Genomic DNA, 15690 nt, shown 5'->3' on the forward strand with positions numbered 1-15690 from the left:
AGAGTTAACTGTAACCCTACTTTTGGCCCACCCTGTATATATACATATGTTCATATTCTATTAAAGTTGCAGTTATGAGCAAGACCACATATAACCCAGTTGTGTGTGCAGGTGGGAGAGATTCCAATGCAAGTACTTGTTGGAAATTCATTTTAATTCTAACAAGTAAAATTCAAATCGGGTTGTTTTTACCTTAGACATACTGCAAACCAGAATACTCACACTGAAATAGGAGGTGAGAACTGGTGAAAGTGAAAATAAAACAAATGGTAATAACTTATAAATGACAGGAAGAGAATGATCTATGCTACAATAACGATGTAGTCAAGCAGCGTCAGAATAGAAGATCCAAAAAAGAAAGATTTGAAAAACCATATTTGAGAGAAAATGAGTGGAGTGGACCACCCTTATGGTAAGGTTGGGCCTAAGGACACTTAGATATAAGGCACTCTTTTAAGAAGGGTACACCTTCACCTTTTAGTTCATACAAAAAAAAGGGGTTAGTTAGAGCAGGTATGACTTACTGTACCTGTGGAACCAATGATGGGAACACAGGTGGTGACATAAACAGGGAGGAGGAATACTATTTCTTGCTCCTTTTATGAAAGGTTCTCAATGGAGCAGCCCAGTTAAATATTATGATTGGACATACTCCAGGGGATGTAGACCTCTCCATTTGTATCTATAGAAAGGCCAACTACTGAGTCACAAAACTGGCCAAATTAGTGGGCACTGAATAAAGAATCATGTTATTCCAAGGGTTGTATTCAATACATTAAGGATAGTGTAAGAAGAACATCCAAAATAAATTACTATAATAATATAAAAACATAGGTAATTCCCATCCTTGTTAGAGCTGAAGCATTTGAGACTTTTTAAAATATTCTGTTCATGCAGTATAGTCAGACACTCTCCTATGTGAAATGAGTAACATAACAAAATACACCTTCAGTGAAAAATGGAAGAACGGGCAAGTTGCTAAAGGTTCAAAAGGAGGAGAAATGAGACATAACAACACATCACCCAAGTCCCATTTGAGACAATGGCTAGGGATTTAAAGATGAAGTAAACAGAAAGTTAGAAAAAGATCAAGAAAAAAATGGAGACAAGAATGGATGATGACTTCTGTGGTATCAAAGGTGGTAGAGAGGGTAGCTCTGTAGTCTGCAATAGAAGAAACAAACAAGCCACTGTCATGAAATAACGACATGAAAACTGAAGCAACCTGTGAAAGTAAGAAATAAACTTTCTAAGACATCATCTCCTAAAAACAGTGTAATGAGATTGGTAGAAAACAGGGAAGAATAGCTGCAAAAATTTGCCAACATTTGAGCCACTCAAGAAGAGAATCTAGCTTTACTAAAGGACTGCATACCAGCCAGCTTTGAAATTGCAAACAATAGACGTTGTTGTGGATGATGAATATAGGAGGCTGGCACAGAAGAGTGCTTTCAAATTAGTGGAATAAGATACCTTAAGATAGACAACATAACAAAAACAGTTGTGCTGGCCAGTGTAGAGAAATAAGCAGAATTCAACAATTGGATGAACTAATTTTGGCTAATGCCTAAGAAAAAATACAAAAAAAAAGGAGGGTAGGCAGAGAAAACAAATTCTCTCATAAATGGCTCAAATCATCCACTGTAATACAAGTGGAAAGAACTGGAACAACACTTAAAGTGGAAGAAGATTGTCTGCCATTTCAAATGCATGGATCAATAGGATGACCAAATTGTTGGCACAACCAATGAAAAGCTTCTCTGTAGGGAGAAGCTGATGATTCCTGGGCAGAGAATCTACAAGAATTCAAAATGATGTCAAAACCTTGTTGAAACATTGTACATTTGCTGTTATGTTAAACTTATATTAACGTTTTTCTTCATCACCCATTCAAGCTGTCTCCAAGCATTATTAATCTACAAGAATGTTCATAACATCTGGCACATAACAGGCTCAGATGCATACAATGTGAATGGAGTCAAAGATGAAGATAGACCACAGCAAAGGCTGTAAGGCCTAGTTCCTTCCTAATTGTTTATGTACATAACAATTGGAAAATTATCAGTGTAAATTAAAACACAGTGGTAGGGTAGCAAGGTTAGGAACACTGAACAACCAAAAGCTGTAAGAGACTGATACACTGATTTTGGAGGAAACCTGAAATCCAGATACTGGCAAGTCAAGCTAGATGATAGGATTAAACCTCAGACTGCTTTTGGCTTGTACAAGTTTTGCACCATGACATTTGACCCGTGTAATACATCCACCACTTTCAAGAGGCTAATGGAGCTTACACCGAAGGGGCTGCAATGGAAGAAGAGCCTGATTTGTGTTGATGACTGGAAATGGACAATTTAATTTATTACCTATGAATAACAATTACATTGATTAATGTCACAGAAGCTGTTCAATTAATCAAAATTAATACTGTTTTTGATTATTCCAACAACTGATTAATCGATATTATGATTCTTTGACTGTCACAAAAATAATCAAATAATTGAAATTAGTGTTTAAAATTATTACTATATTCAATTATTCCAACAACTGATTAACCTAAGTTCAGTATATATCAAGCGTCACAAAAATAATCAAATAATTGAAATTAGTAGTTTCCAATGATTACAATTTTTTATTATTCCAAGAACTGAATTATTGAAATTACTATTAAATACATTTTTACCACTTACTCTTTTTCACTTGAATTAAACCTCAATATACATAAATAAAAAGTAATGATTACAAGCATTAGGTTGGTATATAATTATATATTTCAATAAATACTAGATGATGTACTGGACCCACCAGAAGTGACTGATAAATTTAAAACATTAATGTCAAAATAAATTCTATATCTATCTAAGCTGCAGTCATCCCTCGTTGGATATAACTCTCTGTCCTACCAGCCCAGTCCAGTATTTTCTATTTTTAACATACTGTGTCCATCTAAGAGGTTTAGCATAAGTCCATAATTGGTATCTTGACCAAATCACCTGTTATGAAGTAGACTTACCCCATTGCTCTAAATTTAATTCAGTTTTACCTGGATATACAATAATAGCTAATATATACTCTGAAAAAAAAAGTCTCAAAATGTGTCAAACCATAGCATGTAAGGTAGGAACTGGAAATGGATGTAGAACTCCCCCCTGTTACAAAACAATTTTCAAAGGTTCAAGAACTGGAGAAGGAGATTAACAATCAGTTGGTTTCTTAAAATATTAGAAATGACCAAAAATCAAGAGAAAGTGGAAAAGGAATATTTTCAAAAACTGAATCATCCAACATGATATTAGCATTCTCAGGCATGAAAAACAGCTCAAGGTTTAAAACAGAGCATATCCAAGGACAAAAAAAAAGAAATAGGACCAGCAAACACTTCTACAGAGTAAGGGCTAGCTAACACATCTTGCTTTTCAGACAATAAATGTGAATAGGTCAAAGAAATATCTTTTTAAAACTTGTGTTTATGTAATTAGAATAGTGAGGATGATCCAACATTGAGTGATCACACAAGTGTAAAAACCTCACATGAACACCAGCAGAAAGAGCCTGAATACATTGATCAATGAGGACCACCAATACAGGCATGGGATGTCCTTGCATACTAAAGGAAGACAACATGAGTAAGACCTTCAATGAAGTTTTAAGGTTTCTAATATTGTTAGAAACATTTGCAGCAGTAGATAACATGGAATCAGAATTCAGTGATAGAGGCTTAGAACTCAAATGTAAAAAAAAAAATTCTGATTTATGATGGAAAAGCAGAGTTTATGGAAGATCTGAAATGTGCACAATAAATCACAGATGGTGAGAAACTGGAAAATTATTTGTAAGTGATGCTTTCTCTTCAAAGCATAAAGGACTCAGAATTCTTAGTGATATGTTTGTTGACAGCATGAGAGTAATTTCAACAAGGAAAGGCCTAAAATAGTTCAGAGGTAAGACTACCTGACTTAAAACATTATTTAAGTTGAATTTGTTGAATAGTAACTTAATGAGCTGTGGCTGAGCTAAAGAGTATTTTGCAAAGAATATCAACAAGTAAAAAGTAATCCAAGTTGCAAAATTAGGCTTAACAAGAAATAATTATCTTGGGCATACCTTCGATTTAGCTCTAAAAATATTCTGAAAGCAAGATAAAATCAATTTTACTAATATATATTTTATTACTTTTGTTTAAACACATAGAATTTAAACTAAATATAAGAAAATTACTTCTCTGGTTTTTCTTCTCTCAAGTCAATTTGAAAAACAACACTGTCTTCTCCACAACTTAAGAAGGTATGAGGCATATCCATTTCTAATGCAAGCTATTTATATACACAAAAAGTACAAAAATAAGCTATTTTATAGGTTTTGTGTAATTACTGTAAACAAATATACAACTAAAAATTCAGCTAAAATTAACTGTGAAAGAAAAATAAACAATTAAAAACTTAATGTTTGCAAAAATTAAAAAGGCAAATAATAATTATCTATACATAAATATCAATAAAGCACAAAAGTATAGTGAACTTCAGGTTGGTATTTACTCTCTCATATACCCTAAATTGGACCTTAATGATTTGAAGAAAACTTGTGATTGCCAGCCTGAAGTCATCCTTTAACTTTTAGTGTAATATATTCTTAAAGCATACTTTATCTAAAGTTTTGTCTTACATTAGAGCACTTCTTAAAATGACTTTAGCTTGGAATGACCATATTACTTTATGCCATGATATAAAAGACTATTTAGTTTAGATATTATTGATTAATTTATTTTTGTGAGTGAATATTTTATTATTGTTTCGTTTTTGTTATAATAAAGAGTTAAAAGCAGATGATTGTAGGAAGTTTTGTTAATAATTCATTGATGTTGAGACTATTGAACGTCACATGTAATACACTGAAGTTGAAAATGGAGAAGGCGGGCAGACGACAGTGATAGACATACACATAGTGTGAGACGAGTGTAAACAGCAGACAGATAATAGTAAAAAAGAGTAAAGTTACAGACACGGAAAGTTTGGCGTGAAGTTAACTACCATAGAAGTGACTTACTTAACATATTAAACGTTAGGCCTACGTCAGTTATTAGGCCTAACTAATAGTAGAAAATGAGATAAAAATATTTCTATCAAAGCATGGTTCTACAGTAACTGAATCAGCCTGAGTACACTTTGATAAAAGGAACAGAGGGTCTTCAGAAGAAAGAAGACCAAATTATTATGGTAACTTGTGCCACAATTGGAAGTGAATCACACACAGAATACTAGTGCAATAGTAATAGAGAAGATAGTTTAGCTTGTCAACTGAAATTCTAAAGTTATTGAATAGTCCTAAGTGGACTTTTGACAAGAAGAAAACTACATATATATAGCATTTATGATATGCCTATTATCTCTTTTGTGTGAAAAATTTGTTGTGGATACATTTTAACTTGTTCCGAATATATATATATATATTATTTTGAAAACAAGTGAAGTGCATGCTGTTCATTTATCATTGAATGTATCACCAAGTCACAGACACCTACTGTATAAGAATCCTAAGCCCAACAAGAACACACTATATATTTACACTATTAAGAAGTATAAGAAAAAGCCTTTTTATTTCGACAATTGAAGAGAAAGAAGTATATATTTTATATTTTGACACTTTATTTCTAATAAAAGTACTCAAGTACATGATAATATTAATAACTTACAGTATGCTATATACTTAGGGCAAAACTCAAAAATCAACCTGATCATTAGAATACTAATAATACTTTTATGTTTCTACTTACAAAGGTTAGAATGCATTTTTTCATCAGTTGAAAATCCTCAAAGTTAGTGATATTTTGAGAATGGAATACTAACTATTTTAAAATAATTAGTACAAACTAGTAAATATTTTGAATAATCACATAATAAGATGCAATGTACTGGATATATTTCATTTATAGTAATCATTTGTTTAGACATGTTTTCCTGAATGCAAGTTTCAACAACTACATACATGCATGATAAATAGGTCATGTCTTAAGCCCATCCATCCTGCAATCACATTTAACAGCTGGTACAGGCTCAAATTTCTTTAATACATATGCTTATAAATTAACTTTGAACAGCAAAGTATCAAAAAAAATCATTTTAACATAAAAGTTGTAACATTAATATTAATATACAATAGTACTTGTTTAAAAATGTGCATCTATCTTTCTACCTTGTCTATCAAAAATCATTAAACTTTAAGTAGTATGTTTAAACACCTACTAAAACAAAGAAAGTATTCTATGTTTTTGAAATATTTATCATAAAGTAGTCCAATTATTATTATTTTTTAAAAATTCCAGTGCTGCCTGAAGGATGTAAACCATTTGCAATGACAAACAACTTCTGATAAATGATTTTTTTTTATTTTATTCTATCCAGTGTTGACTTGTGCCTTTTTCAAGGGACTATGAATGTCACAAGTTACAAAATTAATTGTAAATTATAGTAACCAAACAGAATATAAAACTACAACAATATAATCAAATGGTTCATGGAGAAACATACTAAAATAAAAATATTGTTGAGCAGGTAATCTTAAATACATGATTGTTCCATAGAACACATTCATGCTTCTGCAAATCTTGACAGCAAAGAAGCCACTGCTGAACATTACAACAATGCACACAGCATAGTTAACAAGACACCTTATCAGATCAAAATTTTAAAGAGTTGTGACAATTTTCTTGACAGGAAATTTTAGGTATCTCTTTTGACTCAATCCAAACACCCTTCCATTAACAGATACAAAGCCTGGCCCCTATAATACTAGTATTATTTTATTTTAGTTTTTATGTATTTATTTCTTTACTTAAACATTGAATTTCATGATCTACAACTCTAACCCATTTAACAATACATTTAGCACACTTCACTGTACAGCATTTTTTGTTGTTGTTGTAGTTTTACATTCCTTTTGGTTATTATGATTTAAAATTAGTTTTATAGACCCTTGAAAAAGCATAAGCCAAAACATCAGTAGAATAAAAAATAACATTTATCTTAACTTGTTTGTCATCTTTAAGTCCAATTATTATCATAATAGAAAGAAAATGTCTGACAACACTACTCATCATTAGTGGAGCTATGTGAATAAAAGTATATATTGAAAATAACTACAATTACCACCAGGAATGCACATGTTAAAAACAACAGGTGTACCTTATGAGCTGCTCCTCTATGTTGTCCCAGTTTTCTTGTTCCTTTACAAACACCTGTGGAAGAAAGTTCAGCAAGACGAACCTGACCATCTCGAGCACAGCTGACAAGATAGCTGTCTCCACTAAAGGGCATGAACTTGGCCTATTGACAAAAAGTTAAACTTTTTATCTAGAATTTATGTCAGAAACCCATTTCCTATTTACAGTATTTTAAGGACAATATGATATTTTATATTTAGAACTTTTATTGTTGTTGGCAGTTGAATACTGTTTATTTAGTTTGACAAATGGTATATACATATATAAAGACAGAAGTACACTGTAACAAACTTCTAAAGAAATAATAATGACATCTATTATACATTCTATGCAAATGCCATCCCAAACTTAAAACTATAGCTTACATTTATTTTTCTAAAAAAGTGAAGTGATGAGATATCTGTTTCTAATCTGCATGCATGGATTTATCTTACAATTTTATTGTGAAAAATATATGTGTCAGTTACTTAGGGTAAAAACATTCCTGCACCAAAAGTTGTATACATGTAAAACTTACACTCTGAATTGACATAACAATCACTAAAGTTTATGAAAAACGATGTGCGTGTGCAAAACATTGCAAAAGATGTGTTACTTTTTGAATTTTAAGTAAATGAGAAGACATAAAGTAAAACTCCTTTTTTTAATAATTCTTGACAATCACATTGTTTATGACCATTTGGTTAATTTTTCATTCCCCTGTTGCATTTACATCATGGTCACCCTATTTGATCATTAACAAATGCCCAAGTTGAATGCAAACCAATCTGCTTTGCTCTTTTAGGGTAACATTAAATCTCACCCTAATTTGTTACAAATGGTTTTAAAGTTCATTTTTACTGTTTTTAAATAAGAAGAAGGTAAGTTCAATCAATAATATGATACCTCTTCTTATTTTCAAGTACAACAGTTAGGATTAAAAAAATAATTTTGCATTAAAATAAAAGGTTCCAAGTTCAAAAGTTCCAAAACAAGCTGAAAATAGGAAGATTAGTTTCTCCTGAGAATAATCAATTTGTTGGATGAAATCGATTAATGAACCCTATGATTAAAAGATTATCAGGTTCCACTAATCATCCAGCTTTAAATGTCATGTGATGAACACACAGCTAATTGATTAGAAATTTCTAGAAAGCATGAGAAACAATTTGTAACAATATAATGATTATTAGTTATTCTGCTAGTGTTCCTGATCAACTAATGAGTTAACACATATATGCTAGTTAGTTTGTTAGCCAGTTTTTCACCTTACCTTCAAAAAAACTTGCAAGTAAGTGACTGGTTAGCTCTATTGGTAAGTTAGGCCTATCATCAGTTTTGTTTCCGTTTAAACCTTAGCTGTGAAGTTTGGCCTGCTAATAATTGTAACTGGTAGTTGAAATAGTAATAAAACTGGATTTTTATTATTTTATTTTTAGCATATAATAAAAAACATGCATACTGATAGAAACTGTCAACGCAAGTTTCTTGGTAAATGCAGTAATAGGGAGAATAGCTTTCTATTATCTGTTGACTAATTGTACTAAAATTGCAGTGGAGTTGGCGTGTGGAAACAATTTGACACATATGTTCTTCTTATACATTATTATATTAGAGGTTGTTGAAAGCCTGTGAAAAGAAATTATGCTGACCACCTGTTCAACTAATTGCGATAAACAGAAGGTACAGGACCTCCACAACATGAATTTTGGAAGACTCAGAACACTGCATGCTAAATGTTGTTTTAACCACACAACTTTGTCACATTGTAATACACTACATGTTCTCAAACAAGTAATTTGGATTGGACATGTATTTACTGTTTATCTTCCTTACTTGTATATGTGCTTTGTAATGTTGAGCAGTGCCAATGTATTCTAAATATCAAGTAGTTATGATAATAGCTGAATGAACATATCTCGTTATGCTGATGGTAGAGATTTACTAACAAAGGTTGTGGTTTACTTTTGTTCTCATTATAAGCAAACCGCAAGGATTCAAAAGGCAACTGATATTTTTAAGCCCATGTCAAAATTTTATTAAAAAACAAACAAACACTAACATTTGTTTTTACAGTCACAGCATTGAAATAGAGTTGGTCAAAAATGAAAAAAAAATTATTTTTAGGGCTTTGCATTGGATGTCCAGAGGACTAGCTTACACTTGTTCAATTTTGGGCATCTAAATAAAACTTTTGATCATATAATACATCAGGATGCCTACTAATGGAAACACTGTTATACTACATTTTCTTACTTAAAATTCCAAGACAGTGGTGCACAAAGCTTGAACATTAATTTTAGCAGAAGAGAAAAACAGCCTTAAACTAATGGAATGAGAGTATAAGGGCATACACTAAGGTATATACATGTATCTCAATTCTGAAAATTACACAATATTCTTGTATGTATTGAACATTGTTTGAACTCTAAAGATTTTTACATTGGATATAAATAGTGTCAATTATCTAATAAAACTAGCACTGTAACTCTTGCTATCCCCCCACATGTTTATAAATCAAAACAAGAGGAAATGTTCAGATAGTACCATAAATATATTAACACAGTGAATATATATATGTAAAATTGTTTTTTCTATCAAATACTGATGAAAATCTACATGTTGTCCTCTATTTGTCTAATTGATACACAGGTTCAGAGATAACTGACTGATTTTAATGTTAAAATTTTTGTCACCTGAAAATGTATTTCGGACAAACACTCGCCTCTCTGCATAATATAAAGCAGGCATCGAGTGGAGTAATGGGAGAACCCTAGCTTTCTCAGTCTCATGCTTCTAAATATGGAGAGTTCTCCATTGGGTTGTTGTAATCTAACTGGTATGAGATTAAGTGGGAGAACCCTAGCTTTCTCAGTCTCATGCTTCTAAATATGGAGAGTTCTCCATTGGGTTGTTGTAATATAACTGGTATGTGATTAAGTGGGAGAACTCTAGCTTTCTCAGTCTCATGCTTCTAAATATGGAGAGTTCTCCATTGGGTTGTTGTAATCTAACTGGTATGAGATTAAGTGGTTGCATTCCTCAATGGGAAGTAGGGTTGGGGTGTTACTTTAAGGTGTAGATCAGGCCACCCCACTACACTGTGAACCAAGCCATACCCAGTAGTTAGGCTAAACAGATGTGTCTTGTGTTCTCATAATGGAAGTCTGGGATATTTCTGCCTTGCACCTGACTAGAGTAGTAAGTATCTCACATATTTCTCCAATATGGTATAGTCTGACGTATCTAACTGCCTGAGAGACAATGGTCAATTGAGCAATCTTATGTTCTGCACACATATGCAAAAACTAGCAACATGTGAATGATTCTTTTGACATTATCTTTTATTCTAACAACTGTAATGGGCTAAGAGAATGATGCATTCTCACAATGAATGATGTCCCACTAGGCTTCCCCTCTCAGTGGGTGACATGCTTCGTAGGTTTTCCTTTTCTAATGTTATTATTTCAGAAAGGAGCTACTCTGCCATTTTATTATCTTAAATGGCACCTCCACCATCTTATCAACATGGGATTCTAGCTCTGTTGTGCAGAGAGACAAGTATTTATGTATCTGAAGTTAAAATTTTCCTTCCCTGAAAAGGTATTTCAGATAGATACCTCTCTGCACAGCAAAGAGCTATTATCTTGTACAGAATTTTACACATGGTACAAGCCTTGAATGAAGCTCCTACCCTTAAATTAATGTGTACGACACCGGACTGTTATATCATCATTACACATATCTTTTATGTACAGTAATCCCCATTAGCACTAGCATTAGGACAAAGGCTCATTCTTTAAGAGGCAAAAGAAATAATACACCAGGAGTTGGGAGGAAGTGGGTGGTTGTGAAGAGGGGAGTATCTATCTTAAATAGATTTTTCTTCACTGAAATTGCCTTGTTTTGTCTCATTTTAGACTAAAGTTTGATCACATATGTTTCTCTTCAGAAACAAACAGTACTTAAAATACGACATTGCATGATCTTTCCTTTGTGGGATTTTGAATGTTTATGCAGTCTTTATAGACAACCAATTTTGAAAGATCACATTAGTATTATTATTAATATTTTTTTAACCACAAATTTACTGTAACTATAACCATTTAACCAGGACACTTATTCATGAATCAAAACATTGAAGGGATTTTGAAACACTGCCACACTTGGCAGTTAGAGCTGAGCAACTAAATTAATTAGTGTCACATAAACTAATCTATTAATCAAAATTACTATTAAATAGATTAATCTAAATTAGTACTTCCAATTACTCCAGGATTTGATTAATTGAAATTCTTATTATATCAATTGTCACATAAATAATCACCTAAACAAAACTAGTGTTTCCAATTGCTTCAGGAATCAATTAATCAAAATTACAATTAAGTCAACTGTCATGGAAATAATCAACTAATCAAAATTAGGGTTTCCACTTATTAGTATTTTTGATTATCCTGTATATCCAAGTAACAAAAATATTGCCACAAAACTTGCTCACCCCAGGCTATCTTTCACTGTCACCAGTTTGGAACTACTGATTTGAGGGAATAAAACTGGCTGGCAGAACATGCTGCCAATTCTTTTTTTTTTTTTGCTTATAGTCACCATAGTTTCAAGAACATTGTACTAATCAATTAATAAAATGTAATTAACTAATAGGACTGTCAATCAATTGATTAGCAAACACCACTAGTTACCCAGCTTTACTTATAACCAGTAACTAGCCATCTCCACTTTTCCCTGACCTTAGTAACAAAGTGTGGCACAGTTTCCTCTCTGCTTGATGATTTGTCAATCCACACAGTAGGTACAGCACTACCTGGTACTATTTGTAGCTATAGGTTGTATTGGCTGTTGATCCTGTATTCAGAGAGTCATCCAACATATTGCTGTATTCAACTAGGCTTCAGGTAGTTTAATACTGGGACTGATCTTACCAATAGATTTGTCCTTGTCTCAGAATTGAAACCTTGTACATGTAATAAAACTAATTAAGCCAACTCAAACATTAGATCTATAATTAATGAAGTGGTAGTTATGCACTTATATTTACAATTCAACTCACAGTGACTAAAATTACTATTAAATCTGTAAATAAGAAACATATAACTAATGGACAGTGACACTGTAGTTTATGTAAATAACTGAAAACATGTTACACCATGTTACAAAAAGACAGACAAAATAACTGTACTTAAAACTACTGTAAATCATGATAGCTTTCTTAAACTTACAGTTAGAAGCTGCAACTATATGTACCTAGTCTATAAAGACATACAATATAAACATGATTATATTATTCCAGACAAGCAAAGTTCTTATCAAAAATTTAACAAATTAGTGAGAAAAAGAAACAAAAACAATCTAAAGCCATGCTGAGAATTCATAATCTAATTAAAACCTTTAATGCACTTTTCTAAGTGATTCCTGATGATGAATTCTAACAACTTACAGGTAACAGAAGTCACGAATATTGGCCTGTATTTTTCTGAATCTTACTTAGACCTATTCTTTTCAAAACATATATTACTCTTACTACCTTTCACTCATCAAGAATTTCCCCTGTGCCTAAACTTCTTCAAGATTTCAGTTAAAACCTACACCAATTCATTATTCTAAGCTTCTTTTAAAGTCTTAGAATAAATCTCATTATGGTCTGGATCTTTACTATTAGTACAATTTCTCAGCTTTGCAAAATATAATTTTCTTTGAGAGATTTTTAACCCCATTTAAACATGTTAAACTTGAATTAGGCTATTTCATTAATGTCACAAAGTAATGAAACTTGTAAAATAGTATAATTCAATTTATTCTTATCATGTGAATATTTTAAACCATTAAATTTAAAGTTTTTTTCCCTGAAATTGATCAACTGATCAATATATTAAAATTAGAATTCAACCAATGGATCATTGCAAAATTAATACTGACCTATCTTTGAGACTCTGAATGTATTAATCTTGGTAAAATGGTCATATAATTATAGATGGTTAAGGTGCAGAAACCTTATTCTCAGAAAAAGTACATGTAAATATTTTTTCAAGTGAGAAAAATTTTTCATAACCCCAAAAAGGTTATGTGAGGATACAATGACACTGAACAACTACAATATATATACATACATAAAAAACAAAGTTGTTACATAGAAAAAAAGGAAAATGTCTAAAAGTTATCATTTTATTATGATATGAAAGTCACTAAAGCAAAGCTTAAAATTCAATATACATTTTAATATTGTTTGTGACACATATCGAGCTGAACCAGTGCATGTATAAAAATACCACTGCTGTATGAAACAGTTGTATTTTAAATGAATCCTTAAATTTAGAACTTTTGTGCATCCTGTTATGTTACTTGGGGACATTGCTCTGAGATGGATTTAGCCAATGCAGCAATAATAATAAAATTCAGAAAAACATATGTAATATCATACAGTAGTACCAACTAGCGTGCATTAGCTTACATCTTATTTTTATTGTTGAATGATTATAAATTAGTTTTTCTGAATAAAACTGACTGTTTTTTTTTCAGTATTTATTTATTTTTACAATTTAAATTATATGATTGCAATGTATCATACACTGGCATAAATTGATTTAGTAGCAAATAAGGAACATGTATGATTCTTTTATTGTAATGTGACCATTTTGCAGTATAAAATGTTTGGTGTTTAAAATGAAGTGTTTGATTATAATAGTGTACATTACACTGTACATGGGATGACTATAGGAGAATGATAAAGAAAAGAAGAAACACATAAATATTAAAAAATGGGTGCTACTACAGCGTGCGGTCTACCAAGACTTTTACATGTAGTTAAATAGACAGGTCAGGTGGGGTCTTCTGTGATCCCTCAGGGGTAGGGGTAATAGGTCCAGTGGGTCTTGGTAGACTACGGATACTGAGGTAGACTGTACGTTATAGTAGCACCAAAAAATGTATATATCTAAACCTTAAACCACACATAAATATACACATCTCTTTAATTCATAAACCCTTAGTTAAGGCCTTGACAAATCCTGGGTGCCAAGTTGTCATGGTGACTAAAAGTTCATCGTAGCACCTAGTATTTCCTTCCATTTTATTTGTGTGTAGGGCTGTGCTAGATAGAACTCAAATCTAGAACAGTTCTGGACTCTTGGAAATATCCAGAACTATTTTTGCATTCTTTAAGTCTTAAAGTAAATTTTTTTTCTAGGATTTTAATGTTTTTTCTAGAAATGAAGCACCACGGTTGCACAATACATTACTAGTTTCATACCATTTTATTTTTCTTCTTTCTCTCAATTCAATCAATCAGTGTGCATGTTTAGACTCACATGGGACCAAAGGTGGTTAGTTTAGGAAATACTATCAAGTAGTTATTGATATCATATGATGGTTAGCATGCATTCATTGCTGTGAAAGTAAATAAATATACACTGGTGCCTCAATTATCTGCTCTGGTCCAAGGAAAGCAAAAAATTGTGGATAACAGAAACAGCAAATAATCGAGGAACTAGAGTGACTCCCATTGTTTACTCTAAATAAAATGTTTTCAATATATTTAAGTTCCTTGTTTTAAATTAAAATTTTTTTACTGTCATTTAATAACATTATCATGAAAAATTATAAAAGTTGCCACAATCATGATCACAAAAGCCAAGTGTCGGTCGGTCATGATTGATTTCTATGAATTTTGTGAGTTACACGAGTCCAATTTCACTCTTTCTCCTATAAACTTTCCTCTTTTGATTACCTGTTCCTGTTTTAGTGGAATTTAATCGTTAACATAGGCATAAATAGCTCCTAAATGTTGGCATTTTTTCTGCAATAGACACAGTAGTGCATTCATACACTATCATTGCCTGTGAAATATAAGTCCAAATTTAGTGCAAATCTATGCTTGGGAGTTATTATGAAAAAGCCTTTGTTAAAACAGGCTGAAGATAACAATTATCTGTAGGGAAGAAGACAATGCAAAACTGGCGACACCCCAACAAAACCTGAACAGTGGACAACAACTGAGGTTGAGTGAAATCTTTAAGAAATCTTAATGTGTATTTTGTATACCATGTATTTAATCACTAATCAAATAAAGTTAAAACCAAGCCAGAAATTCTTGTCTTAACAACTAAAAATAAAAATGGCAAGGTTAAGCTTAAACTGGTCAATATATGATTTGAGCACACACCAGATCCTTCACATGTAAACCCCAAATATCATGTAACACATGAACTTTTGCAACCATAATTAATTTTTGAGCAACAATTTCGCCAATTTCTTGGGCTCGATTCTAGATCTGAAAATATTTGTTGAGGCCTGCCTTAGTCACACCCAGAGTAACAAACATATTTATATGTTTGTTGAGGCCTGCTTTAGTCACACCCAGAGTAACAAACATATTCATATGTTTGTTGAGGCCTGCCTTAGTCACACCCAGAGTAAGAAACATATTTATACATTTGTTGAGGCCTGCCTTAGTCACACCCAGAGTAACAAACATATTTATATAT

At 32.0% G+C, this 15690-nt stretch overlaps 1 protein-coding gene across 2 annotated transcripts in view; it reads right to left on the bottom strand.

Annotated features, from left to right (window-relative positions):
• The window catches only part of LOC106467481 (DDB1- and CUL4-associated factor 8-like), a 65185-nt gene that overhangs the window by 27001 nt on the left and 22494 nt on the right, over nt 1–15690 (bottom strand). For both annotated transcript variants that reach the window (XM_013927840.2, XM_022395679.1), the window contains exons 3-4: nt 7179–7319; nt 4219–4313 (exon numbers count right to left, since the gene is read on the bottom strand). In XM_013927840.2, coding sequence (XP_013783294.1) covers nt 4219–4313; nt 7179–7319 — 236 coding nt within the window. The remainder of the gene's footprint in view (nt 1–4218; nt 4314–7178; nt 7320–15690) is intronic.

The sequence above is a fragment of the Limulus polyphemus genome, unplaced genomic scaffold (assembly GCF_000517525.1).
Source record: "Limulus polyphemus unplaced genomic scaffold, Limulus_polyphemus-2.1.2 Scaffold2629, whole genome shotgun sequence".
In the NCBI taxonomy this organism is placed as follows: Eukaryota; Metazoa; Arthropoda; class Merostomata; order Xiphosura; family Limulidae; genus Limulus; species Limulus polyphemus.